Source organism: Anguilla rostrata, chromosome 10, assembly GCF_018555375.3.
Source record: "Anguilla rostrata isolate EN2019 chromosome 10, ASM1855537v3, whole genome shotgun sequence".
Lineage (NCBI taxonomy): Eukaryota > Metazoa > Chordata > Actinopteri > Anguilliformes > Anguillidae > Anguilla > Anguilla rostrata.
Genome location: NC_057942.1, coordinates 23,980,639 through 24,007,076, shown reverse-complemented (window position 1 = coordinate 24,007,076; position 26,438 = coordinate 23,980,639). Strand labels below are relative to the sequence as shown.

At 38.2% G+C, this 26,438-nt stretch overlaps 1 protein-coding gene across 12 annotated transcripts in view; it reads right to left on the bottom strand.

The window, feature by feature from the left end:
* LOC135233742 (formin-binding protein 1-like) overlaps positions 1 to 25,977 on the bottom strand; it is a 179,583-nt gene extending 153,606 nt beyond the window's left edge. For 4 of the 12 annotated variants that reach the window (XM_064297574.1, XM_064297575.1, XM_064297576.1 and 1 more), the window contains exon 1: positions 25,671 to 25,969. In XM_064297574.1, the coding sequence (XP_064153644.1) occupies positions 25,671 to 25,703 (33 nt within the window). In that variant the 5' untranslated portion in view covers positions 25,704 to 25,969. Of the gene's footprint in view, positions 1 to 25,670 lie in introns of all 12 variants that reach the window. The other 8 variants (XM_064297570.1, XM_064297571.1, XM_064297582.1 and 5 more) reach the window with 7 other exon arrangements.
* Between the last annotated feature and the right edge of the window lie 461 nt (positions 25,978 to 26,438).

The following is a 26,438-nucleotide window of genomic DNA, read 5'->3' as shown; positions in this document are numbered from 1 at the left end:
TCTTAAGAAGAATTTTCTTCTTAAAACCCACTTACAGAGTTTTCACAAAGATTCTGACATTCACCAATGTTTTTTTATTTGGGATTTGTTCTTAGGTAAGAACAGAATCTACGCACACTCAAGAGCACACTTACGCACATTTGTGCTGACATTTTTGTGCAAAATAATTGGTAATTGCATTTTCTTCAATTCTTCAGTTGTATAATATTATAGGATTTAAAGTACAATAATATTTTTTAAATAATTATTTTCATTATTTTAAGGTGCATTAGCATTAAGGTGCCAGGTTCTGCCTCAGAGGGTGCTTGTCTCAGCGGGAGTTTATCTGTAAATAAATTATAAAAATCAAACTATTGTAGTGACCTTTTGTTTTTGGGGGTTTCAATTATGCAATGTTTGGTCTATACTGAAAAAGCAAATGTTTAAATTTTGAATACAAACTAAGCACTTAGGTAACACTTTTTAAACACATGGACATGTTGAAGAAGAGAACACTTATTCAGAGGCGTCACTAGGGAGGTGTGGACCGTACCGGGTGACACCATCAGAGGGGGGTGACACCGAAATGACTGGCAAATTTTTTTGTGCAGTGTTTCGTGTAGCGACGGGTTGAAACAGCTAAATTCTCCAATGCAGTTTACTGCCGGTTGATTTAATTAGCAGTATTAATGTGACAAGCGCTTTGTCGTTTGAATGCCCTTCTCCGGATACAGCGTTCACTGAATGAGTAATAGCATCCCATGCATCTTTTTTTTAGTGTGTAATTTTATATCCACTACTGACGCTACTAAATATGACAGGTCGTTTGCTGTTCACTTCCTGCAGCATTCTTGACTTCTCTCTCAACTTTTCTTTTCAATTTCTGTGTGTGCACACGGCCCTGCAGTCTCATGCCCTTTTATGGGGATTGGCGGGGCATTTACCTATGCTAATTAGGAACAACTGGCATGCGCTTTCAACTTATGAAGACAATGAGATTCATCATTATGAGAACACCAATGTGAACAATTCTGCGAATATGACGTACACTTTTCTTAGGACCTTTCTCAACAACAAATTTAAGAAAAAACTTACCAAACTTCTTACCCATTCTGTGCAGGGCTGGGGATATGAAGAGATTTGTTTACAGTGCTGTGTTGGAACCACTGCTCAAAGATCTTGTGGTTTTAGAGGAGGAAGGACTGTATGTTCCAGCATTGGGCAGAAGAGTCAAAGGCAGTGTTCAGTGTTGTTGCAGACAATCTCGAGGCCCATTCTATCGGGGGATTTGTTGAGAGCTTTTCCTGTTCATACGTATGCAGATTTTGTCTAGGTGAGCAGTCAAAGATTCAAATAGAAGAAGTGAGAACAGGGGCATTCCCACCCAGAACTAAAGAACAACACACACTGCATATTCAGGCTGTACAGGAGAATGCCAGTTTGACTCATGTGTGTGGAGTGAAGAAAACTGAAATATTTCAATGTTTTGTCTGGCTATCCACCCGATCCCTTTGAAAGTATAGTGCCCCTTGAAATGGCACTGTGCCTCAGAGTGTTCATTCAGAGTAAATACTTCACTTTTTAAGAGCTGAACAAATGCATCGAAGAGTTCCCTTATACATGGTCAGACAAGACAGATGCACCACAGCTTGTCCCTGTAAACTTTGCTGCATGGAAAAGTGTTGGCGGGAATGCCCATGAGAACTAGACTTTGCTGCGACTCTTGGCGCTCATGGTTGGACCAAAAATCCCTGAGGGTGACCCAGCATGGGAAGTGCTTCTTGTGCTCAAAGACATTGTTGAGCTTGTTGTAAATCAAGTCCACACAGGATACTATTTGCTACTTAGATAGTAAGATATCTGAGCACAGACACAGGTTTCTCCAGGTTTTCCCACAGGAAAAACTCAAATCCCAAAACATAATTTTCTGGAACATTATCCAGAACTGATGGCCCTCTGGTGTCATTGTTGACTATGCGGTTTGAGGCAAAAGACAGCTTTTTTTTTTTTTTCTCAAACATTTTTATTGTACCCATGATGGTTGCAGGAACAATCTGTACGGTCAATATTTTTCTTTTTACATAACACAACAGACATAAAAACAAAAAACAACACATTTTCTTTACCCATCTCCTAAAACCAAATCAAATTTTTACATACACATGACTATATCAAAAAAAAAAAAAAAGTTTCCACAAATATACAGTTATTAGATGGTACAGATTAGGAAAAGCATAAGAAAAATAAATAAAAAACAGAATTAAAAGAAAAACCAGGTCACACAAGTCCATTTTAAATATCTAATCAAAGTTGTCTCTTGCCTCACTTACGCAATTGAAAACAGGTCTCTATGTTTTATCAAATGACTTCAGTCTCCCAGAGCTTAAACCTCAACTTTTCTAAATGGAGTAGGCTACTTCTCCGAGTTCTCTATGCCACATTTCAAATGAAGGAACTGAATCTGCCTTCCATAATTGCAGTATCAATTTTCTGGCTAGTTTCATGCCTAGATACACAGCCCATTTATCACTTCCTGAGTCCAACACAATATTATTTGTACAACATAAAATGGCCACTAGTGGATCTGGATCCCATTTTTTCTTAAAGGCTTTTGAAAAAAAGTCAAAGACAGATGACCAATATAAATTCAATTTGGTACATGTGAAATATTGGTGACTAAGTGTACCTTCTTCCATATTGCATTTATTGCATATTGCTGGGACATTTGGCAACATTTTATTTATTGTGACTTTAGAATAGTGCAGTCTGTGAACAGTCTTAAACTGAATTAGTTTATGTCTAGAATTAATTGAAAGGTGGCGTATGTTCTTTAAACATGTCTTCCAATCTACTACATTAATGTCTATACCTAATTCAGTTTCCCATTCTCTTTTAACCTTATCTGTGTTAATGTCTTCCCATTCTAGTAGGCCTTGATGGAGGATAGACACAGCACAAGTTGAACCAGGTTTGATGGCAATAATCTTGTCTAATGTGAGATGGTGTGGCTTGCTACCAAAGTTTGGAATGTGTGTCCTGATAAAATTCCTGACTTGTAGGTAGTGGGAAAAATGTGAGGTTGGAATCTCATATTTCTGTCTAAGTTGCATAAATGATGCAAAGTGATTATCCGCACATAGGTCCGCTAATGTGGAGATTCATAGTTGGTTCCATTGTATAAATGTGGCATCATCCCTAGGAGGGATGTAGGCATGATTCTCTACAATAGGGCTGTCAATGTACATATTTGGGGCTTTTATATGTGCTCTAATTTGTTTCCACTCTGAATTGTGAATTGTGCATCAGGATGTTTGCTCCATATAGTGATTTATCAATCTTAATTGGGCTGTTTAAAAGGGCTGGGAGAGATGTCCCTCTGCATGCAGATTGTTCTAGCTTCAGCATGTGACTCCTCAGTGGTGTTGCCAGTACAATTCCTCCAATATGACAGTATATTTAGGTGTGCTGCCCAATAAAAATATTTAAAATTAGGGAGACCGAATCCACCAACCCCCCTCACTTTACAAATATGTTTTTTACTTGTACGGGCTGTTTTTTATTGCCAGATGAAGGGGATGATGATGGAGTCAATTTCCTTGAAAAGGCTTTGTGGTATAAAGCAAGGGATCAACTGTAAAAGATAGAGGAACCTCAGAAGAACCACCATAGTGTCTTCCAAAACTCTATATTCCACTTCAATTGTTCAATTTTTTGTTGCCAATTCACTCGAAGCAGCAACTTTTGCTTCCTGGTGACAATGATCCCCAGATAAGTAAATTTCTCATTCACTATTTTAAATGGAGTGGAGTTTAAAAGGGGATTATTCTGCCTCAGCTGAATTGGCATAATTTCGCTTTTCTCCCAGTTAACACCAGGAGCGCCGGACCATTTCCTGGCATTCAAATAACTTTTCGCGCGGCCAGGGTCAAATGGCACATTAGCCTTCAAACTGGAAATATTCGCATTGTTCGCTAGATGGCGCTTATTAGACACGAGCTGACAAAGGTTGCCAGCCCATTGTCCTAATGAAATATTTGCGAGATTTTAGACTGTCAGAGTATCAGAGTAAGTTATGTTTTAGTTACGGCTCGGCATTCTAGTCAACACATTGTTGCAATATAAATGTATTTAGAATAAACAGTATGTCTGTATGAAGAGAATGAGTCATGAAAAGCTAACAATAAACAGATTGTAGGGAGGTCAAACCTGTTTTTCAAAAAACAAATTTGACAGTTTATTCTTCATGCATAATATCATAAATGCTAATAATCAAATAGGCTAACAACATATAAATCGCCAATTTGCCAGAATATAACTGTAATACGATTTTTAAAATTAGCCGCTTCCCTCCGCATGTGATCACTGATCACTGTCGTTGGAGGGAAACGCATCATCACCCGTGCGAATTTTAGGGTCGGCTTTTCTGTTTTATAAAAATACATGTAAAAAATATTGTCGTTCAAACGAGTTTTTTTCCGGTGACCAGAAAACATGTAGGCTAGGCTACACTCATAGCAAGCAGGTCATATCTGGCTGTGACTATTCGACTGGGGATTCGAAATCCAAAGTCTCTTATTCATCGTAGGCTAATTACAAAAAACGCCCATTCGTAACACTGAATAATACCGCAATGTACATAAGACCATGGCAAATATATACATGCAAGAATCCTGTTGTTCAAACGAGTTTTTTCCGGTGACCAGAAAACATGTAGGCTATACAGGCAAGCAGGTCATAGCCTAGCTAGCTGTGACTATTCGACTGGGGATCCAGAAGAAGTCTCTGGAAATCCAAAGAAGTCTCTTATTCATCGTAATTACAAAAAACACTCATTCGTAACACTGAATAATACCGCACTGTACATAAGACCTTAGCAACCAAGTGGGATTTCAAAACTGATTATCGCTTCAGCGCACACACGCAATATTTAAAATATTTTAAAAGAATATAAATAATGATACATTTATTCCTGGTTATTTGACGTGATTCTTGCTTGGGCTGACAATCCTATGATAGTGTAAGAAAATTGTTCATTACATGTGCCGATCATTAGTAACATTAGTGGTAGCGACCTGTTTCTCCCGATTGGTAACTGTAAATGTATTGCTGAAAGTGGAATAGTAATTATGTGGGCAATTAGTTTCATAAACTCCATAAACCCTATCAATGGTTGCGTGGACATGGTAAAGCACAGAGACGCCTATATTCCCACGCAACGCATCCCGATAGTTTATGCATGTGCTGTTGCATCTACGCAGACAGCGTGAGCAGTCTTCTAACACAGTTCCTAACGTGCAAGGCTCTAATTTTTGAATATGAAACAAGGTCCGAACCTGACTAGAAATAAGTAAAACTTAAAAAACAAGTAAAAATGTGACACTTGTATCTTTGTTTTGGGCATGTATCTTTTTACTACTCAGTAGGCCTAAAAGGCCTACTCATGATAATAGCTTCAAAAAAACGACCAGCTATTCACGCACGATCGTTCACGCTCATCTATTGAATCGCCCCCTCACCCCTCCCCCAGCACCAGAATACTGAATTCTTTAGCGAAACCAGAGCTGATAGTTTTTTCTCTATGGCCCCGAGTCAAACTCAGTAGGTGTGAATGTTCAGCTTCGCAGAGGGGTGTGATTTTCTTCCTCTTCACGACACCAGTGATGGCGATTGGAGACTTCACCTCAATAGACCTAACTTATATTTTCAAAACCTACATTTTCAACTGTGAAAACAATATTTAAAAATTTCCATTCAATCTATGGATAAGAAAATGTATTTATTGATATCAAATCAATAAACAAGAAAATCAATATAAAACATTAGTAGGCTAAATGTTAATAGTAAACATAAAACATCAGTAATAACAAGCCCAAATCCGCAATAGCTGCGACCGCGCATGCATCCACAGGAGGACACTTTTGTGGACCAACTGACCAACAAACTAAAGAGCTGCTGGTCGCCTATATGCCGCGGAGTTTGTAAGCTTAGCTGCCTTTGCCATCATGTGATTTGACATTGCAAGTTTGGTCGATAGCACATTGCTCAAGATGCCGTCTCATCTTTATACGTGCATGCATGAATATGTGCTTTCGTTTCTAAGTAAGTGAAAAATTACGGTCAGCATAACCATGCTGTGCCATGCTTCGCTAAAGCATCTGAAGTTTTCTGTGTTCTCGGGTGGGGGAGGGGTGAGCGTTGAATGTCCCATACAGATCAGTGGTCTTACCCTTACCCTTAGATTGACATGTGAATGTCCCACTTGAGAATGGTTCACTTGTGCCACGTGTGAATGTTTGAAAGTTGATATCTCTCCAGGGAGAGATAAAATGTTCTATTTGTCCGGCACATAGTATTATTATGTTATGTTAGCCGACTCAAAAATAATACAAGTATTTTGCTTAGCCGTAATTCGTTACGCTACAAAGTATGCCTTGTATTACTTTTAGTTACGCAGCAATCTCTCGCTCTTGCTTATACTTTTTTCTACATTTTTATTCTTTTTTTTCCTATTTAGTTTACTGTTTTTAAAAAATGATTTTTATTACTAGTTTACTCAACGGAATAACAGCATACACCACACGAACACATCACAAGACACTTCACATTTGAGAAATCATTTTTGATTGTAGGCTATGTAATAGTTACATTTATTGTTCTCTCAAGTAGCCTAAAGGTTAATACTACGTTTTTAAAAAATTGTGGAGTTATACATAATAGCAACTGCAAAGCCTAGCCTAACCGGACATCGTGTCACCACTCGCGTGCTTCCACAATGATTTCCCCCCCCCAAAACCTTTACTCCCTGAAACGAATGTCCCCTATTTCCTGGTCCCTCAAAAGCCAAATGTGTCACGTCACATTTTTACCTAACAGAAAATAGGATATGATACAGCTATAATTTTTTTTAGCATATTTTGAAAAGTAGCCTACGTTCACCATCATCTGTAATTTGGCATATATATATATATATATATATATATATGTTTGTGTGTGTGTGTGTGTGTGTGTGTGTATACATCAACGAGCAAGGTATGCTTGATCAGAACTCACAGAAAGTCCACTGATAACAAGTGCACTAAATAAACGTAATCCGTCTGGGATAAATGCATAGGAAATTTGCCGAGGTAACCGATGGCAGAAGAAACGTCCGAGTTGGTGTACAAAAAGACGTCTTCACTGAAACACTCTATAAATAAGCTAATTAACAGCCGAAACAAACCATGACTAAATATAAACTAACAAACTACGCTATGATTCAAATATATTTTTATCATGCTGTATTGTAGTGGTTTCTTTATTTTAGATTGTTTTTGCAATAGTGTTACAGTTTGTAGTCCTAAAACCCGGAAGTAAGTTGGCATTGGGTTCTCATCAGATTTCCAATGCATTTTTCCCGTGGGGATTTAGTTTTCCGCCGAAAGTAAGGTTTGTGGTGAACGTAAGCCTAAATGAGCTTCACGATTGTTTGTCAACCGTGGATGTCTAAGCTGTCATGTGCTTTTGAAAAGTAGGCTAAGTTTATATATTGAAACTACAAGAGCGGTCACATTTTTGCAATAACCACTCTTGTTTTACTAGCTCGCACGCACGCTGAGCGTCGAACGCTAAGCGTGAGTGAGCGGCGAACCCATAGAACTCGTAAAACAAAACGTGAAACTGTTTTAGGCATAGATTAACCATAGGTCTTATTTTCGGAAGAAAACTAAATCCCTATTGGAAAAATGCATTGGCAATCTGCCGAGGGAACCCATGGCGGAAGAAATGTCCGGGTTGGCCTACAAAAAGACGTATTCACTGTAACATTCTATGAATAAACAAATTAACAGCCGAAACAAATAGCGCTTCGAATATATTTTTATCTTGTTATATTGTAGTCGTTTCTTTAGCTTAGATTTAGTTTTTGCGATATCATACGCAGCATTGTTGTTGTACGTGAACGTGTCGCATGCAGCCATTGTGCACGAGAATGATAATGCATAAAATTGAAAAAAAAAAATTGTTTATGCATTTGAAGACGGATCAATTTTATTTTAACCCTTATTTAGAAATTTCCACTTGTATAATAACTGTAAAAATAAAATGTAGGGCTATGATTTCAGAACACAAGGGAAAGGCATAGGCATAAACAAATGATCACAAAACGAACGCAATAGCCTATAAAAATATTTTTTAAGATCACATATTTAAAACATTATATAATGTATTATTCAAAATAAACATAAACAAATATTTCTAATAACAAAATAAATAAAACATTCGTACAAATATAAATGCGTGTCCACCGCGATGAAAAGTATATCCTTGCGCCTCCTGGTGTGGTGAAGGATAAACTGACTCCTTAGTCTGAAGACGGCCGTAATTTAACAACACTGTTATAACACACACGGAAGTGAAATAAGGTGCTTTTAACATTTTCCAAACGGGACTTTGACATTCCTACTACGCTGGTACGTAAAGAACAAATATTTAGGAAAAGTCAGTGAATGCGGATGATGTAGCTTGCTAGTAACTAAATGAAAAAAATCCTAAACTCCGAAATATCTCAGTGACAGGTCAAATGACCTGTCACAGCGCTCCTAGTGTTAATCTGAAAACCCGAAAAAGTACCAAAAAACTTTTAAAAGAGCCTGAACCGAGTCTGTAGGATTACTAATAAACAAAAGTAAATCATCCACATATAGACTGATCTGGTGTTCCTGACTCTCAATAACCACCGGAGTTATATCTGGGTGTTGCTGGATACTAGTAGCAAGAGGCTGTATAGCCAGTGCAAAAAGAAAAGAGGATAGGCAGCAACCGTGGCGAGTCGATCTATGTAGCCGAAATGGGGGGGGGGGGCATCCTGATTTGTGATGATACATGCTGTAGGTTGAGCATATAGTATTTTGATCCAATTTATAAATTTATTACCAAAACCAAATTTTTCCAATGTGTTGTACATATATGGCCATTCAATTTGATCAAACTCCTTTTTGGCATCCAGTGATATAACTACTGTTTCAGCATCATGTTTACTATATAAAACATTAAACAAGCATCACAGGTTGGAAAACATATGACGATTAGGGATAAATCCTGTTTGACCAGGGTGCACTATAGTGTCAATATAATTCTTCAGCCGGTTAGCTAGTATTTTTCCGATCAATTTTGTTTCTATTGAGAGCAATGACACAGGGCGGAATGATGCTGGGTTTAATTCATCTCTGTCCTTCTTCAGTAGAAGTGCAATATTAGCTTTGTACAGTGATTGGGGCAGTAATCCAGAAGAAGTGGAGTGTTTGAACATTCATAATAGCAAAGGGGTTAGCGATTTGGAAAAGGCTTTGAAGAACTCCATGGTATAGCCGTCCGGCGAAGGAGCTTTATTATTGGGGAACTGTTTGATCACTTCTTCTATCTCCTCTAGTGTAATTTCTAGGGCTTCCCCCTGAAAGTCGATGATTCAAATCATCTGTCAGAGACCCCTCAGTCGACTGAGATTCTTTGAGTTGAGCAGTCGGTTTTTTTTTCAGACAGTCAATGTGCACTACGATACCGGAACACATCATTATAGCCTAGACAGAATCTTACAAAAATGGACAGTGGTTATATTATAATATTGAATTATAAATAAAATAAAGGTAATTATAAATTTATTGTTTATATTCTTGCAACCTGCATGTGCTAGAAATATTCCACGTGACGAGAGGTCAGTTATTATTTCAATGCGGACAATGCCGTGAATTTATTTAAACCGTTGGCATTTATTTTAATCTAAAATCAGTCTAATCTTAAATTGCTTAATTTGTTAATTTATTATTTTACACATTTATTAGATTTATGTATTACTTTTTTGTAAGCTATTTAAGAGAAATAAAAAGGGTCTCATTGAAGACCAGACATCAGTTATGTCAATGCTGACAATACCATTAATTTAATCCGTTGTTTACAAATGCATTATTTTCAACTAAAATAATTCAAAGCTTAAATTGCTTAATTTGCTAATTTATTCTTTTACATGTTTGTTTAGATGTATAGGCCTATATTAGGCTTCTTATATTCAAAGAGAAATAAATAAGTAGCCTAGGCTCCTATCATGTTGAAGAAAATGTCCGTTATTTCAAAGCGGACAATACCATGAATTTATTTAAACTGTTTCATTTATTTGTTCATTTTTAATGTTTAAAGCAAAATAAAGAAGTTATAAGAGCTAGGTTTAACCAGAAATACTTGTGTATAGTCTCATTATTACGACACATGATTCCGACAAATCCGCATGCATGCCAATGAATTGCCGGAAACTCAAATCAGCCATCTGGCGTCATATCTCATATGAAGTTGTCTTAACGGATTTTTTATTTTAAATGCTCAAAATGTTCATATGACTTTGTTGCACTTGACTATGTAACGTGGTCTAAATCAGCACTGAAATGCATGCCAATGTACTATTTTGCCAGAAAGTCTTATAGACCTTTATACATAAAACGAATTGTCGCATTGAACTGCCAAATCCGATTCGACTAAGAAAATTCTGAGTCGGGCACCAGCCCTAGTAATTTCTGAGTCCAAGTCTTCCTCGGCTTCAATATTAAGCTGAGGGAGATTCAGATTGGCCATGAATTCATTAATAATTTCAGGGCTGTGGTTACATTTAGACTCATATAATGTAGAATAAAATTCCATAAATCGTTTGTTAATTTCTTTGGGATTTGTTAGAATATCACCTTTTTCAGTTTTATCTTTAATATTGCACGTGAGGCTTGAGTTTGTCTTAATTGTCGAGCAAGTAGTTTATGGGGTTTATCCCCAATCTGAAATTTTGCTTAATCCTATACAGCTGTCTCTGTATCTGGGCTGAAAGGATTGTGTTATATTCATGTCTCAGTGCCACAATAGATTTCAGAGTATCAGGGTTTGAATAGTTCTATATATCTGTTCATACTTAGATATTGTCTCATCAATCTCCTTTAGTCTTAATTTGCCATGCTTCCTCTTTGAAGCACTATATGAAATTGTTTCCTCTTAAAACTGCCTTCATAGATTCCCATAATAGTGAGTCGTTCACATCGCCTTGTCATTGCTGTCAACAAAACATATTTGATCAGACATGTATTTTAGAAAACTTCTGTCACTTAGAAGAGAGTTGTCGACTCGCCATGTATAGCTATTACCGACATTATTTAGTTGAATGTCAAGTGACATTGGGGCATGATCACTAATGAAAATATTACGGTATTGACATGACACTACATTGGGTAATTTAGTCCAAAATGAAAAAAATCAATCCTAGAATACAATTTATGAACCGGGGAATAAAAAGAGTAATCTCTACCCAAGGGATTTAACAGCCTCCAAATGTCCACTAGATTCAAACTAGTCATGGCGTTAATCAATACAGTGCTGGATTTACTAACAACTGTAGAGCAGGATTGTTTATCTAAAATGGGAACTAGCACGAAATTGAAATCTCCTCCCATTATGATATTAGTATTTTCATTATAAGGGATTTAATTTATGAGCATCTGGTAAAACAATGGGTCCTCAAAGTTTGGACCATACAAGTTTATTAATGTGACTGGTATACTGTCCATCACACCCGACACAATGAGGTATCTCCCATTGGGATCTGAAATAGTGCACCTGTTATCAAAGGGTACATTTTTGCGTATTATTATTGCTACCCCTCTACCCTTAGCCCCAAAGTTTGATTGAAAAATATGTGAAGCCCAACTTATGCATAATAATTTGGTGCTTGCAATCTGTTTAATACGAGTCTCCTGTAAGAAAATGATGTCTGCTTTTAAAGTTTTAAGAACTTTTCCTCTAGTGTTCCAGCTCCAGGCGTGGTCTTACAGGGGAATTACACTTTATAACACTTCTGCTTCTCATGACTGAAATTGTCATTCTAATGAATGTGTCGCCCTTCATTTTTCAATTAGCTATTTCATTATGTTAATATTTTACGCTGTTTTGTTGTTTTCCTTTACAAATGCAGGAAGTAGACCCAGGCAGTTTAGTGTCGAACTCGAGGATGCATATCATTGATGTGGGGGTACAGTAACATTAGGTCAGTCGTAGAAATCATATACATATATATGTCTATGTTAGAAATAGTGTTGTATGACTACTAGCTAGCGAAACCGAAAATGTCTGAGGATGAAGATTTTGTTTTTGATCATGGGATTGTTGAGTCAGGAGCGGACCGAGATTGAGGAACACAGGCTATTCCCTGGACAAACGGCAACTGGTGGTAGACCTCCTATGTATCACAGACAGACGCGATAGCGTTAGCCAGCCCGCATAGTACACCTACCTCGAACGGTTCGACCAACGATGGGAAAATGGTGGGTACAGCTCCAGGCTTCAGACAGTCACCTTGGTAGTCGGTGCCTTCAAAGTAGTCACTGCATACCCTTAGTCCTCGTTTGTGAACTTCTTTGGCTGTTATGTTGGGGTGTCTGATTACATCCAGCCATGTCTGGCACAAAGTTGCATCGCGTGGACAACTATGAAAATGTGCTTTCAAGGCAAGTTTAACGGGGGCATTGTAACAACCGGGTACAATGCACCTCATTATTACACCGATATCGCATTAAACAAAAGCTAGCAGACGTTAGTTTGTTCGATTTCCACGCTAAGTTAACAGAATTTTATTTACTACACGTTATTGAAAAGTGATCGCTATATTCTGTAGTCGTTTCCACCGAGTCAGCGCACAACAAGCAGCGGGCTGAGATCTGACCATTCCCGGCTATCACTCAGGGAAACTCTCGCATTGAGGAGGAGGTGCGGGAGCTAGCGAGACACAAGCCTGGGGTGCCAGCTGGATTTATTTCAAACTCCCACAACCTATAAACCAAAATGAAGCTTAGAGCCTGTAGTTTTTAGCTGTATGTGTTAATTTCCTCCAAACCCAGTCGGAATACTGAAAAAAACAACGTTTTACCTTGTATTTCAGTCAATATTCATCCGTTTAAGATGTAACATGCTGTATGTATCAGCCATAGGTCTTGGCTACAATGAACACTAAATCCATTCATGGTAACAGTTGCCATCAAGGGAAAATATGAGGACATCAGATGGTTTGCAGTCTATCCAAACTTAGTTCAGTAGGGGAAAAAAATAAATAAATAAAACTAAAACAAGCAAAAAAAAGTTAGTGTAGGCTATTACTGGTATGTAATTACTGTTGAAAAGTAATAATTCACGTTTCCCTAGCGAACTGCAGTAACGCGAACACATCAAGAAACGTGAACGCAGCATCATTGAAATTTAAAATTATTCCCTTCAACAAGATGAATAGTACAGTATGAGAATGTGGAAATATATTTCATAATTAATTATATGCCAATATTAAATTAATTTGATCCTTCGAAGGCACGACAATTGAATTGCCAATGAATAGGTTATACAACATTTGCCCGATTTAACGTGACTTCCAGTATAAACCACGCCCACTTCCAGTCTTCTATCCGAATACAGATACAGACACAGATAATGACAAAAAAATTTCACAAAATTTTTCGTAATTTCTTGGAAAATACTATTATTATTGAGGACTTCTGAGCAAAGCTAAGCCATTTGTTTGCTGATAGACCTAGCCGACGTTTTCTGGAGGAAGACAGAAGCGGATACTGTATCATTGATTTACTGTCTCTATCTAACGAAAACATAAGATTTCATCATTGCTATGCAAGTATTACTGCTCAAAATATTTCGGATACGTTATTTTTAAAATTGAGTGTCTTTAAACAGGTTAGTGGTATTATATAATGTGGATATATCTATAAGCTAACGCTGACTCACCAAGACACCTGCCCAGTTCTCCACTGGTTCTCCTCACACCACAACTCAATTTCTCTCCTCTGACCGTTATTCCTTCTAACCCTGGTCTGTTCCTGGTCTCTTGGACGCCTAGCAGGTTCATAATTATAAGGCTGTGGTCCTTCATATGCATTTGCATAAACATTTGCAACTTCTTCAGTGTCCGAAATTAGCGTTGAGATCCATTCTTCTTTATTGTTCTTCTTTATTGTTCAACTTGACCACTCTCCCTTCTGTTACGTCACTTCCGGTTTAGCGTTTTTAGATGCGGAAGTAAAATTCTCTCACAAAAACGACTCCAGAAGTCACTGTAGTGTAGTGTATATATAAATGTATTTTTTATGAAAATCTAGTTCCTACATCATTTTTCTACACATTGATTCACTGGGGTCTCCAACCTGCAATATGCTCTTTTAACATTAATATTGGGCAAACTCCCCCCGTAATGGCCACAACGCCCCCCTCTCATCCACTGTGCCTCAGCGCCCCCTTCCAATCTCAGAACGCCCCCGTTGAGAAACCATAAGCTACACCCTTGGAGAAACTTTGCTCAGAGTCTGAAAATGGTTTTGTAACCCTTTCCACCAGACTGATATATTTGAACAACTTTTTTCTCATCTCTTCTGGAATTCTGTTGATCTAGTGCTGGTAGAACCTTGTGGCAACTACTTCATTCTGATGGTAAGGTTCAATACAAATGAAGTTTACATTCAACAGGGCTAGCTGCAATCATGCCTGGCTGTGTTCGATCAGCTGAATCTAATTATCAATTAAACTTTGTTAATTGCATAGCTAAGAGGGCAATTATCTTTCACATGGGTGATATGGGTGTTTGATAACTTTGTTCATTAAATAAGTGATCATTTAAGATATGCATTTTGTGTTTACGCAGCTTCCCTTTGCCTAATATTACAGTTTGTCTGGATATGTGAAACCATTCAGTGTGATAAATATGCAATAATAAAGGAAATCAGGAAGGGGGCAAATACTTTTTCACGGTACTCTATCAATGTATTATACACATAGGCGATTTGTTCCTAGTAGCCAGTTACTGTCTGTTGATCATTTGAAATTTCAAGCATTTGTTACGGTTGCTACAACGGCGCATGTTATTTGTGACGGGTGCTGGAGGAAAGGTCCGCAAGTCGCAAATCATGAAATCACGCTAGGAGGCAAAAAATGTTTTCCTTTTTTTCCACATTATGAAAGTTAAAGTGCTGAAGAAGTCACTCAATATAATAAACAACATTTTTAGGATCGCTAAATACTCATAATTTGTCAGCAAAGTCGGCTTGTTTTAGTGATTCTAACAGTGGGGTTTTGGGGGCGTGACGGGGGTGCAGTTTGATTAGCATGTTTGGTTTCGTTGGCTATTGTCACTTAGTTTCGGTCAAGCCGCCTCCCATAAATCAAGCCGCGTTTGTGTTCTGGCGATGAAGAGGACATTGGCTATGGCTCTGTGACTGTTGACATTGAAATGGTTTTAAGATCAGTTGATGCGGTAACAGGGGCCACCGATTTTACAAAGGACATGGACAAAATACATAACTTTTATTGCAAGTGCCAGCAGAGGCGAAAAGAGAATACGAAACAACCGGCTGTCTCGTGTAGCCAAAAACTGTCTACAGAATTGGTCTACAAATCCAGACTGACCACAGCCTCATTGTCAGCAGACAACAAGGGCATGCTTGTTTTTGGAACTATACTGACTTCCATTAATGATTCAGAAATGACTCAATCGACGAAGAAAGTGCCTACCAAACGAAAGCATCAGAACGACGTACACGATTCACAACACCGTTGTCTGCCGTGAAACATTCTGTTTTGTACTTGGGTAAGTTTGATAATCTACCTGTCTGTCCTGTTTAGGGACTGTGTGACCATCTAGCTATATGTAGGCAAGCATGTTCATGTTGTTATGTGCTAAACATGCAGAGAATCGACATGGCTGTTTTTGATACAGCTATGCCTTTGTTAGCCAGTTAGGTTGTTGGCTAGCTAGCGCATTTAGTTGGACCACAGCCTGAGACCACAGCAGAGAATCAACATGGCTGTTCTTGTTACACAGCCATGCCTTTGTTAGCCAGCTAGGTGGTTGGCTAGCTAGCGTTAGCTAGCTAGGGCAGTTAGTTGGACTACAGTCTGAGACCATTCTTTTTTTGTTTTTGTTTTTTGTTTTGCTAAACATTCAGAGAATCGACATGGCTGTTTTTGTTACAGCCATGCCTTTGTTAGCCAACTAGGTTGTTGGCTAGCTAGCGCAGTTAGTTGGACCACAGTCTGAGACCATTGTTTTTTTGTTTTGCTAAACTTGCAGAGATCGACATGGCTGTTCTTGTTACACAGCCATGCCTTTGTTAGCCAGCTAGGTGGCTGGCTAGCTAGCGTTAGCTAGCTAGCACTGTCAGTTAGCAAGTGTTAGCTAGCTGAACCACAGTCTGAGACCATGTTTTTTTGTTTTGCTTAACATACAGAGAATCGACATGACTGTTTTTGGTACAGTCATGCCTTTGTATGCCTTTGTTAACCAGCTAGCTTGTTGGCTAGCTAACACAGTTAGTTGGACCACAGTCTGAGACCATTGTTTTTTTTTGTTTTGCTACACATGCAGAGAATCGACATGACTGTTTTTGTTAGAGCCATGCCTTTGTTAGCCAGCCTTCTTTGTTAGCCAGCTAGGTTGTTGGCTAGCTAGCACAGTTAGTTGGACCACAGTCTGAGACCATTGTTTTTTGTTATTGTTTCAGGATCAGCAAAAATCTTCTCCAGTCCATACTCCAATCCTACATGGAGAATGGTGCAGTACCTCAGAACAATACTGTCCGATTTTAGATTCACTTCAACTGTATTGCCCCAGCTGTTTCATTCTCTTGTAAATAAATGTTTTATTCTCTTTGAAAAGCACATCTGTTAATGGTGTTATTTTTTAAATAAATTACAAAGAATTTATATCCTTTGTCTGTCATTAATCACATCACAATTGTGCAAGATTTTTGCTGACTGTGTCTATTGGCTTAAAAACTTAATACACATTTTGGCTTAATACATTTGGCTTAAAAGCCTTAGATATAAGACGTACATTTTCACATTTTAAGGTGCTTACATTTGCGATTAAAGTTTATTTTAATGTACATTTAGCAATTTAAACATGTCAGCCCTGCAAGTTTGTTTCCTGAGGGTACCCCACTGACAGATAATGACAGGTACTCTAGTGGGGGAGTGGTTGGAGGTGGAGTTAACCAGCTATTGTTCCCACCCATTATCTCCCTCCCTGTGAGAAGTGTGAAAATTTCAAGATCTTTCAAGGAGTACCAACATTAAAATAAGCATATCTTCAACTATTTTCAGATTTCAATGTATGACACATCATTTGAAAGACTACAATCTGCACTTTTATAATCTGTAAAAAACTAAAAAATGACCTTGCTCTACTTGGACCAAAACACCAGCACCTGTCACATTTCAATCGTTTCCCACTTGTGTGCATGAGATCAATTCATTCAATAGGATAAATAAACATTTTTTTAAACTCCCTAATTTCTTCCACATTTGTTTCATTTTTTCGTGGTTTTCAACAACTATTCCATGACTTATCTGCAATTTCAGCCATTAGTTTCCATAACAAACACCCAGTCTTAGTCATAACATATAGCCTATATGTATTGTTAACAATTAATCAATGACTGTTCATTAATGGTAACAGAAATCGATCAAGGAAATTACTTAAAAAATTATCATCCCTAATTTGACCTGTAACCTAAATTATATATATATATATATATATATATATACATATATAAAATTGTATTACTAAGAAGGTAAAGTCCTTTGTTGTGAAAGTTTACTTCAAGATTAAGGTCCATCACAACAGATGAGGTGAACTGACATGACAGTAACATTAAACATACAGCTGGGTAAATTAAATCAGGTAGTGTCTGCTATCACTCAGTAATCAGAGGCCGAATCAGTGGCATTCTTCATCCTCACTTCTCTCTGCCTTTGAATTAACTCAATTTAACTGTTTGGCCATAATGATCAGTGCTATGTATGGAGAAAAAAGGGTTAGGCTTTTAATCCGAAGAACACCGTCACAGCTGTAAAGCATGGGGGTGTCAGCATCATGTTGTGGGGGTGTTTTGCAGGAAAAGGGACTGGTGCACTTCGGAAAATAGATGGGATCATGAGGAAGGAGGATTATCTAGAAATACTGAAGCAACACCTCAAGACATCAGCTAGAAGGTTAAAACTTTGATGCAACTGGGTCTTCCAGCAGGACAATTATCCTAAGCATACCTCTAAAGTTGTAACAAAACAGCTTAAAGACAACAAAGTGAAAGTACTGAAGTGGCCATCACAAAGCCCTGACCTGAATCCCATAAAAAACCATTTGTGGACTGAACTGAAAAAGCATGTCCAAGCAAGGAGGCCCACAAACCTAATGGAGTTACACCAGTTCTGTCAGGAGGAATGGGAAAGCACTGGCAAAGTATTGTGATAAGCTTGTGGAAGGCTATCCCAAGCATTTGATTCAAGTTAAGCAATTAAAAGGCAATGCCACCAAATACTACCAAAGTGTATGTAAACTTTTGACCCACTGAAAATCTGATATAGTACATAAAAGCTGAAATAAATCTGTCACTTAAGCTATTATTTTGAAATGACCTTTTATGGAAATAAAGTAGATACCCTAACTGAATTAACACAGAAAATGTATAGTAACATGAAATGTGTGGAGTTGTGAAAAATTGAATTTGAATGTCTTTAGCATAGGTGTATGTAAACTTTTGGCCTCAACTGTGTATCAGTGAAAATCTATTACAAGACTGTACATTATTCTTCGGTTCCCGTCTAATGTCTGTTTGATCCAGAAAGCTGTATCAGTCGATGTCACGTCACCACACAGCATAAAGGTAAGGTTGAGTTAAATATATGTACAAAGATCTGATCTGAGTTAAATAAATCCAATCAATTGGTTAATTAATAGTCTAATGACAACAAATTAACAATGCCGCAGGGGGGTGTCTGCACTTCTGCCTGGCTAGCAATCCCAGCATTCTAGCATGTGTAATGAATAGGAATTCATATATTCAGTAGTCTACTGCACATGTCAGGCTGCGCTACCAGAAGTTGGCATTAGAGCGGACTCCAGATGGTTTATGGAGAACGTTAATAAACTCGCGACACTAAGAGAACCCGACGGATTCATGTCGTTTATTTCTATAGATGTCCAAACGACATTACAGCATGCTATATCAAAACTATGAGATGTGTTAGTCACTAAAAGACTGTTTACAATTAGCCTACATACATTTAGATTCCTTCACATATACACACAATACTGTAGCCAATAAACACTTCCGATAAAAAAATGCAATTGCATGTAGCCAAAACAGACTTTTTGGCAATATCTCCCAAAATATTTATTGAATTCTCCTGATGTTCGTTGGAGACAAAAAGTAATTCAGCATGTTTAACCTAAAATGTGTCGTTCAAGCTCAATGAATCTTCCTAATAAGTCTGCGTTACATATTACCCCGTGTGGTACAAGTGTCTGGCTTCACTTGAACCATTTTTCAAGTCTCTGTGATGCTCACCAAGTTATAAAAAGACTTAAATAGAACAACTCCTAAATGGGCAAGCATTGGCCAGATTTAGAATCTGCACAAAGGGGTTAACAGGAGCAATGGACTTTCTGCCTGTAGCCTACTGGGAGGTGGCAGCAGGGAACTGCAGGATCTAATTGGCAGTGAACAGAAAATCTTGACCCAAACAGATGGGCTTACAACACGAAAGGGGCGGGGGGCGAGGGGCAGGATTAGTTTCCGGATCAAGAAGAGGTAATGTTAGTTTTAGCTTAGTTGTTCTCCTCAGCACCTGAGACAGGAGAGATTGTCTGTAAAAAGCCCATGGAAACAGAATTGATTGTTGCATCCTTTATATTCTATAGAAGTGTCTCAACTCTACAGCTGTGAGGCGAGACTGTGCATGTTGTGGGGTTACAGTTTCCTGGGAGTGACAGGTGTGTTTGTGCATGGGGATTTCATCAGTCTGCTGTGGATAATACTCTGGAAATGAAGAGGATTCTACTTGACATCACAATCTCCAGGCTAAAACCCACGACACCCATACTTTCCAAGTGAATGAAGGTGAAAGAACTAGCTGATGCATTAACAAAGCTATAGTTATTTGCAATGTCATCATTGACCTCTGCCCTACAAATACATAAACAAACACACACGGTTCACTGAGAAAATGTATTGTAATTTATATTCAAACATATTTAACAATTATCAGGCCAAGAATACCACAACATCGGCTAAACTTTGTATTCATGTGCTCCACTTTGATCTTATCCACTATAATGTGCTAGAGCAGTACACTTTGTGAGGGGGGGGGGGATGTTTCCAACTAGCAGTGTGAAATTAATGTCCACCTTTACCTTTACCACCTTGTTCTATAGACCACTCAAATCAAATCCCTGTGGTAGTTGTGTAAGACGTTCTGGATAAGAGCATCTGCTAAATGCCTGTAATGTAATGTAATGTAGTTTCAGGGAGGATGCTTAAATCCTAGGTCAGTAGAGCTCAGAGCTCTCTCAGTACTCCTTAACAATAATTATAATAAATCTACTCAATGGTCAGTAGAACTCAGAGCTGTCTACAAAACCACCACCACAAATACAAATAATAATTGTTTTATATAAATGCATAAAGGTGTAGGCTATTTAAGCAAAAATTGTAGTGTAGCTACATGGAGAGTCCCCCTTTTTCAGTTGTCAAACAGACCAATTTTGCTTTGTACAGCAGAACAGTTTCAATCTGTACTGCAGACCAGTTTTGCCCTGTACAACACAAAGGTTTCACTCTGTACAACCGGAGTTGTGAATACACTGTAGTTTAAAGAGGGAGACTATCCATGCATGTTAGGAACACCATATCATTACATTCTTTTCACATAGGCCTACATTTCACTACTGAAGCAATTCAGGTTAAGTGCCTTGCTCAAAGATACAACAGCAGTGCCCCACCTGGGAATCAAACCTACAACTGCATAGTTGCCTAACAATTATGCAAGACTACCACATACTCAGAAGAGATATAACCTTTGATTTTTTCATTTTCACTTTTCCCCTTTCATATTTATCTGATTTGATCATTTGTTTATTTATCTATTGTATTTTATGAGTTCACAATATTATTGGTATTAGTCATCAGTACCGCACATTAGTAACTGCTGTTGTTAGGTCTATGTTAAATCCATGCATTATAGGCAGGGGTTAAATTGGGATTTGGGAGGTGGGTGGACCCTGAGATCCGGTGAGAGGTGGGTGAAAACAGGTACAAACTAATGAATGACTCAGCTCAAAATAGTTGTATCTTTAATGTATTGTGCACATAATTGTAATTAAGGAAATCAATGTTTTCAAGGAGTAACATGGTGGTTTTCACACTTTCTCGATTTTATGTGCTATTTGCACAAGAGGCATTGAAGAAACACGATGAGTAAAGTATGAAATATGTCCGTTCTTTATTTTTGGAGAAATATGCGTTTTAAATTTATCGTCCTATTTTCAGCCGGTTGAGAATGTTATCAACTTAGTGCATCACAAGTACAGTAACCACTCCCCTTTCCACGCCCCGTAAAGAAATCTGACTGGAGACACCATCCTGCTACAAGTCTGCTGTGAAGTTTAGGTAGCAAACACCAAGGCTGAATCCTTCTGACGTAATTTACATAAAAACTATATGCTCAGATCGCCTAGTTTCACTCACTGTGGCCAAGCGGAATCGATAACGTTTCAGAAAATATATAACTTTAAAAGGTTTAATTCAATCTTCTACTGGGACTTGTGCCATTTATTGAGGGTGTGCCGCTGACTATAATCAAATGTTTTTCAGATTTAGGCTACCTTTCGATTGAGCAAGTATCATTCAAAGTACATTTTTATGGGTTAGTGCTGTCCGATTGTGCTAGCTACTTCACATTAACCTTATACGGTGATCAGTAAAGGCTAACAGCACAGCACCACGTAATTATTGTCACTTCTATCACCACTGTAATGAACTAAAAAAAAAGGCGACAAACTACCTTTTCTGAGAGAAATGTATTGTCGAGCTCACGCGAATACACTGCTGGTGACATTCTAAAACTACATTTTGCTACAGTCAGTCAGATTGCTGTGATAGCTCATTCTAAATGGATAACTCGTGACCCATAGTTTGTGCCGCTGGCTTACAGGCAAGACAATGCAAATATTTGACTAATGTTAGGTTCACTTATTAGAGTGCCTTTTAAGGACTATTAGACTATCTCTGGTTGGTTATATTAATTTATAGCTAGCTAGCCAACGTTAGCTAGCTATGCAGTTTGCTTTCATAATGTAATGTTATCAATAACGTTAGCTAGCTAGTTTGCTTTCATAAGGACGTTATAGTTGTGGTTTTATCTCAACTTGGCTGGCTAGCTAGCTAGCAAAAATTATTATTGGATATAAGTCAACGTCCTTAGCTGTCGATACTTGATATACTAAGTTAGCTAGCTTGTGAAAACTCAGTCTCCGAAGATGAGCTTATATCATGGAGGTAGCTATGGTAACGGGGCACAATCTGTCAATCATAGCTAACTGACAGTTCTCATTACCACGCCAAGACAGTTCGGGTGAACTTTTATAGTGGGAAATTTAGGCTTAGAAAAATACGTTTTAAAATACATTTAAATGACTGAATAATAAAAAAGCAATGTATGAAGCAAAAACTAAGCAGTGTACCCAGTGTCTCCAAATCTACCCAAAATGTCTAAACTATGCATTGCTGTAAATCACCACATATTCACTGCAAATCAACTGTTTTGTCTCAAGAACCTCACTGTTGCATCATTTTCAAGTGGAAATTACAAGCTTTCCATCAGTACAGTGGTCTAAAATATCTAGGCATCCAGAAACATATCCAAAATCTCTCCAAAAATGAATAAAATGCTTTTTGTCCATTATAAAGCATATTAATGAGCCCCTTATGATGGGCTCATAAATGATGTCAGCTAGGTCTGTCAGCAAACATATGGCTTGGCTATGCTCAGAAGCCCTCAATAATAATAGTATTTTCCAAGAAATTATGAACAATAGTTGACAACGTTTCATTAGCAGCGTCCTTGTTTTACTGCTACCACAGAGTGAATGCGTAATTTAATGCAATGACAAGAAAATTTTTGGTTATGCTGACCTATAAAACGCTATTCCAAAAGCAAAATTAGACATGTTATGCATCGTTAGAAAGCTTATACTCTCACCTACTGAATAAATGAATTGTCAATCAAGCCAGACTACTAAGAAGGGCGACAATGCCGTAAACAACAGGTGTGGTATTACGCACAGCTATTTTGGACGATACCCAGGCATGACAAATGCGCGTATATTTCACAAACGGATTGTCCAAGACAATATATGACCACTCAGTCTCAAAAGGGACATCTGTATGTGTAAAACCAACAGTAAGGTTGTATATTTATTCAATATTTAGTCCCAGATATTGACTGTAGAATGACATGGTATCATTTTTAAAAACTTTTTCTTTTATTTCGTAGTTCATTGAGCAGCGTTTTCACTGCTGTATTGGCATACCTTTGGGCTATTGTCAGGTTTATCTTGTTGCTATGACAGAATACGATTTTTTAGTGGTGAAAGAATATTTTTATGAATGCCAAGATAAACAATATTGTCCATTATGTCATAGGTGGGGGTGTAGTTGTAGATGAGACTGCAGGGAGGGGGGCGTGTTAAATGAATGACCAGAGCCACAATGGTGGTGCTGCGAAACTCCGTATTTGGCATAGTTATAGTGTATCGCCTACTTATGAAACTAAAACGTGTTTCTGTTTTTAAGTCGTACTTTGGTTGCAGTAGCACTGAATGCCTGAGTTCAGTAATCTGGGCACGCCTGCGTGCCGACCACTAGGGGGCTTGCGCAAAGGGGTTAATCCACAAAATAGGCTACTCAATACTTATATAGCCACTCATATATAGCCAGCTCTCCCCAAATTGGCAGTTTTATTGAGTAGCCTAGGCCTTATTGCCTTCATTTATTTTCATTTGCAGTACAAAATTGTGCACGTTCTTAACCAACATTATTTGCGGATACATGCACTTCTTTCTCCGCACTCGTATTCATGGCAAATATCTGCAATGCGTAGACTGTAAACAAAACTGAAGTGCAGGTTTTGTTTTTGCTGGTTATTCTGAAAGCTGACACGGTAGATAACAGACTGGTGTATCTTGTTTGTAAAGTATAGACTACTTGGTGATTAAAACGGATTTTTAACGGATAAATTGAATTTATGATTTAATCCCCCTAACACGGTATGAAGACGCTGTGTGTTAGACTACTTGCCATTTGATTAGTCTGATTGTTGGCAGGCTTGATAATAAAAGAAAATTACTAATGAAAACAGGTTGAGGTCAATGATTAGTTTAAAAGAAAGTTTTGCGCCCCACCGATTTTCAGCTCACCAGTCGCCGTTGAATAAAACGTTATGTAGGCTATGCGGGAAATACTCAATCCTAGCTGAGCTGCTGACCAGCAACCTGATGATTTTGCTCAAGCAATCAAAGTTGCCGTTAATAATAGCCGGTGTTCGTGGGGGCTGTTCATTCATCTCTCTTTAAAATGTTGCACAGATGAAATTACATGTTAATGAAATTACCTACCGCGTCCGCTTCCAAACAATCAATAAAATCAACAATATTTTTCTTTCTGTGCCTGTCAACGACTGTTCCTCCAAAGGTCACCCACCTTTGGTAAATAAATAAATAATTTTGACGCCGTCCACCCACGTTCACCCTCAATTTAACCCCTGATTATAGGACACATCTAGCGATCAGCACATAAATCTATGCTGCACACAAATATAGGAGAAATACACAGCAAAAGACAGTCTCCCTTATTATGAGCTGATTGTGAACACGTGTGTGTGTGTGTGTCCGTATATCCATATGCGTGTGCGTGTGTGGGTGGGTGGTGTGTATGTAAGGGTGGAAAGAGGTTTGGGGTTTTGACTCAACAATATTACACAAACACAATTTAATATGCAAACTTTGAACTGCCGGAATAAAAACCCTCACGTCATACACTTGTACAACACATGTCAGGAAGGTCGCTGGTCCGCCACACCTCTGCAATTGCACATACAAATGCATGCACAAGCACAGATGTACGCAACATAATGTAGGCTACTGTCTGACTACCATTGTGGTACACAAATCAGAAACGTAGCAACGTAGTTATTTAGTCTGAAATTATTTTCTGAGCCATCCAGCAACTGACATTACCAGAATCTGAACGCATCGACATTATTCTTATGTGAATGATAATAAAACTAAGTAACGCTTAGAATAGGGGTGGGTTTTTATGATACCAGGGAAAATGCACTGATACAATATCAGCACGCTACCTAGCCACTTACTTAAATATAGGCTAACAGGAGCATTTATATTGTCTGTCTCACTAACTCGCCAACATCCACTTTAACGTAGTGTACAGAACTGTGTCATTAAATGTAATGTGGCAAGAAATCATTGCCGTAGCCCATATGCTAAATAAATTTTAAAAAATGTTTGTATACTTATCCAGCTAGCTAACGAGCTAAATTATTTCATGAACGGGGAAACAAGCTAACGCTACCGTTATACAATGACTTGACCAGCTGACGACCCACATACATATTGGCTATTAGTATTTTGTTTTGTGTGCTGCATGCGCTAACAGACATTGATCAACCACATCCCGACACTGGTTATAGTTATCTATCGTGCACCAGAATATCTATCTAGCAATGCTAAATTAGCTATTGAAATACGATAGCTGAAGGCTACATGACCTGCTCGCCAGCAATCTTACCCAAAGCTCTGCACCCCAGCTCATCGTTTCCATGCAGTTTCTCGTGGCGAGACGATAAAATACCCACGCGATTTAACCCTTTACTTCACGATGTATCGCATAAATTAATAATGTACTATATGTAATCCGCCGTGCAATGCCGTGGCTGTTATAGGTAGAAAAGACTGATTCATACTTTCACTCCTCCATTATATAAAATGACCATTATTACCACTGAGCGCGTGCACACGCCTCCTCACTAACAGCTGCACAACGGCGCCGCGCACCACGAGGGCTTTAAGGAAGCCGTGAGTCTCCGTAATTCTTCTTCTTCTTCCTGTCGGATTTTGCCAGTGTAGACGCTACTAGGCGTATTACTGCCCTCCGCAGGATATAAAGTTAAACAATCATACTTTATATTTAGGGGTCGAAGCAGCGAAGCTGGTGGAACCCTATTGTATCTGTTAGGATTATTATTATTATTATTATTATTATTATTATTATATATAATTAAGGGTCCAAGCAGCGAAGCTGTTCGAATTCTCTAAATGCTAAGGAAAGGTGCTTCATTGCTTCCTATCTTATCTCCTTTAGCATAGCTGGACCGTCCTTTACGAAAGGAAAGGAGATAATGCCGTCCCACAATTCCTTACGGCAGCAACATTTAAAGCGAAGCACCATCGGCCGTTCACGAAAACAAACGATCAACATGACTGAGTTGTGTCGTGGTTCTTAAGCTATTATATGCATAGGCTTATAATCAGATCATAATCAGCATATTAACCATAA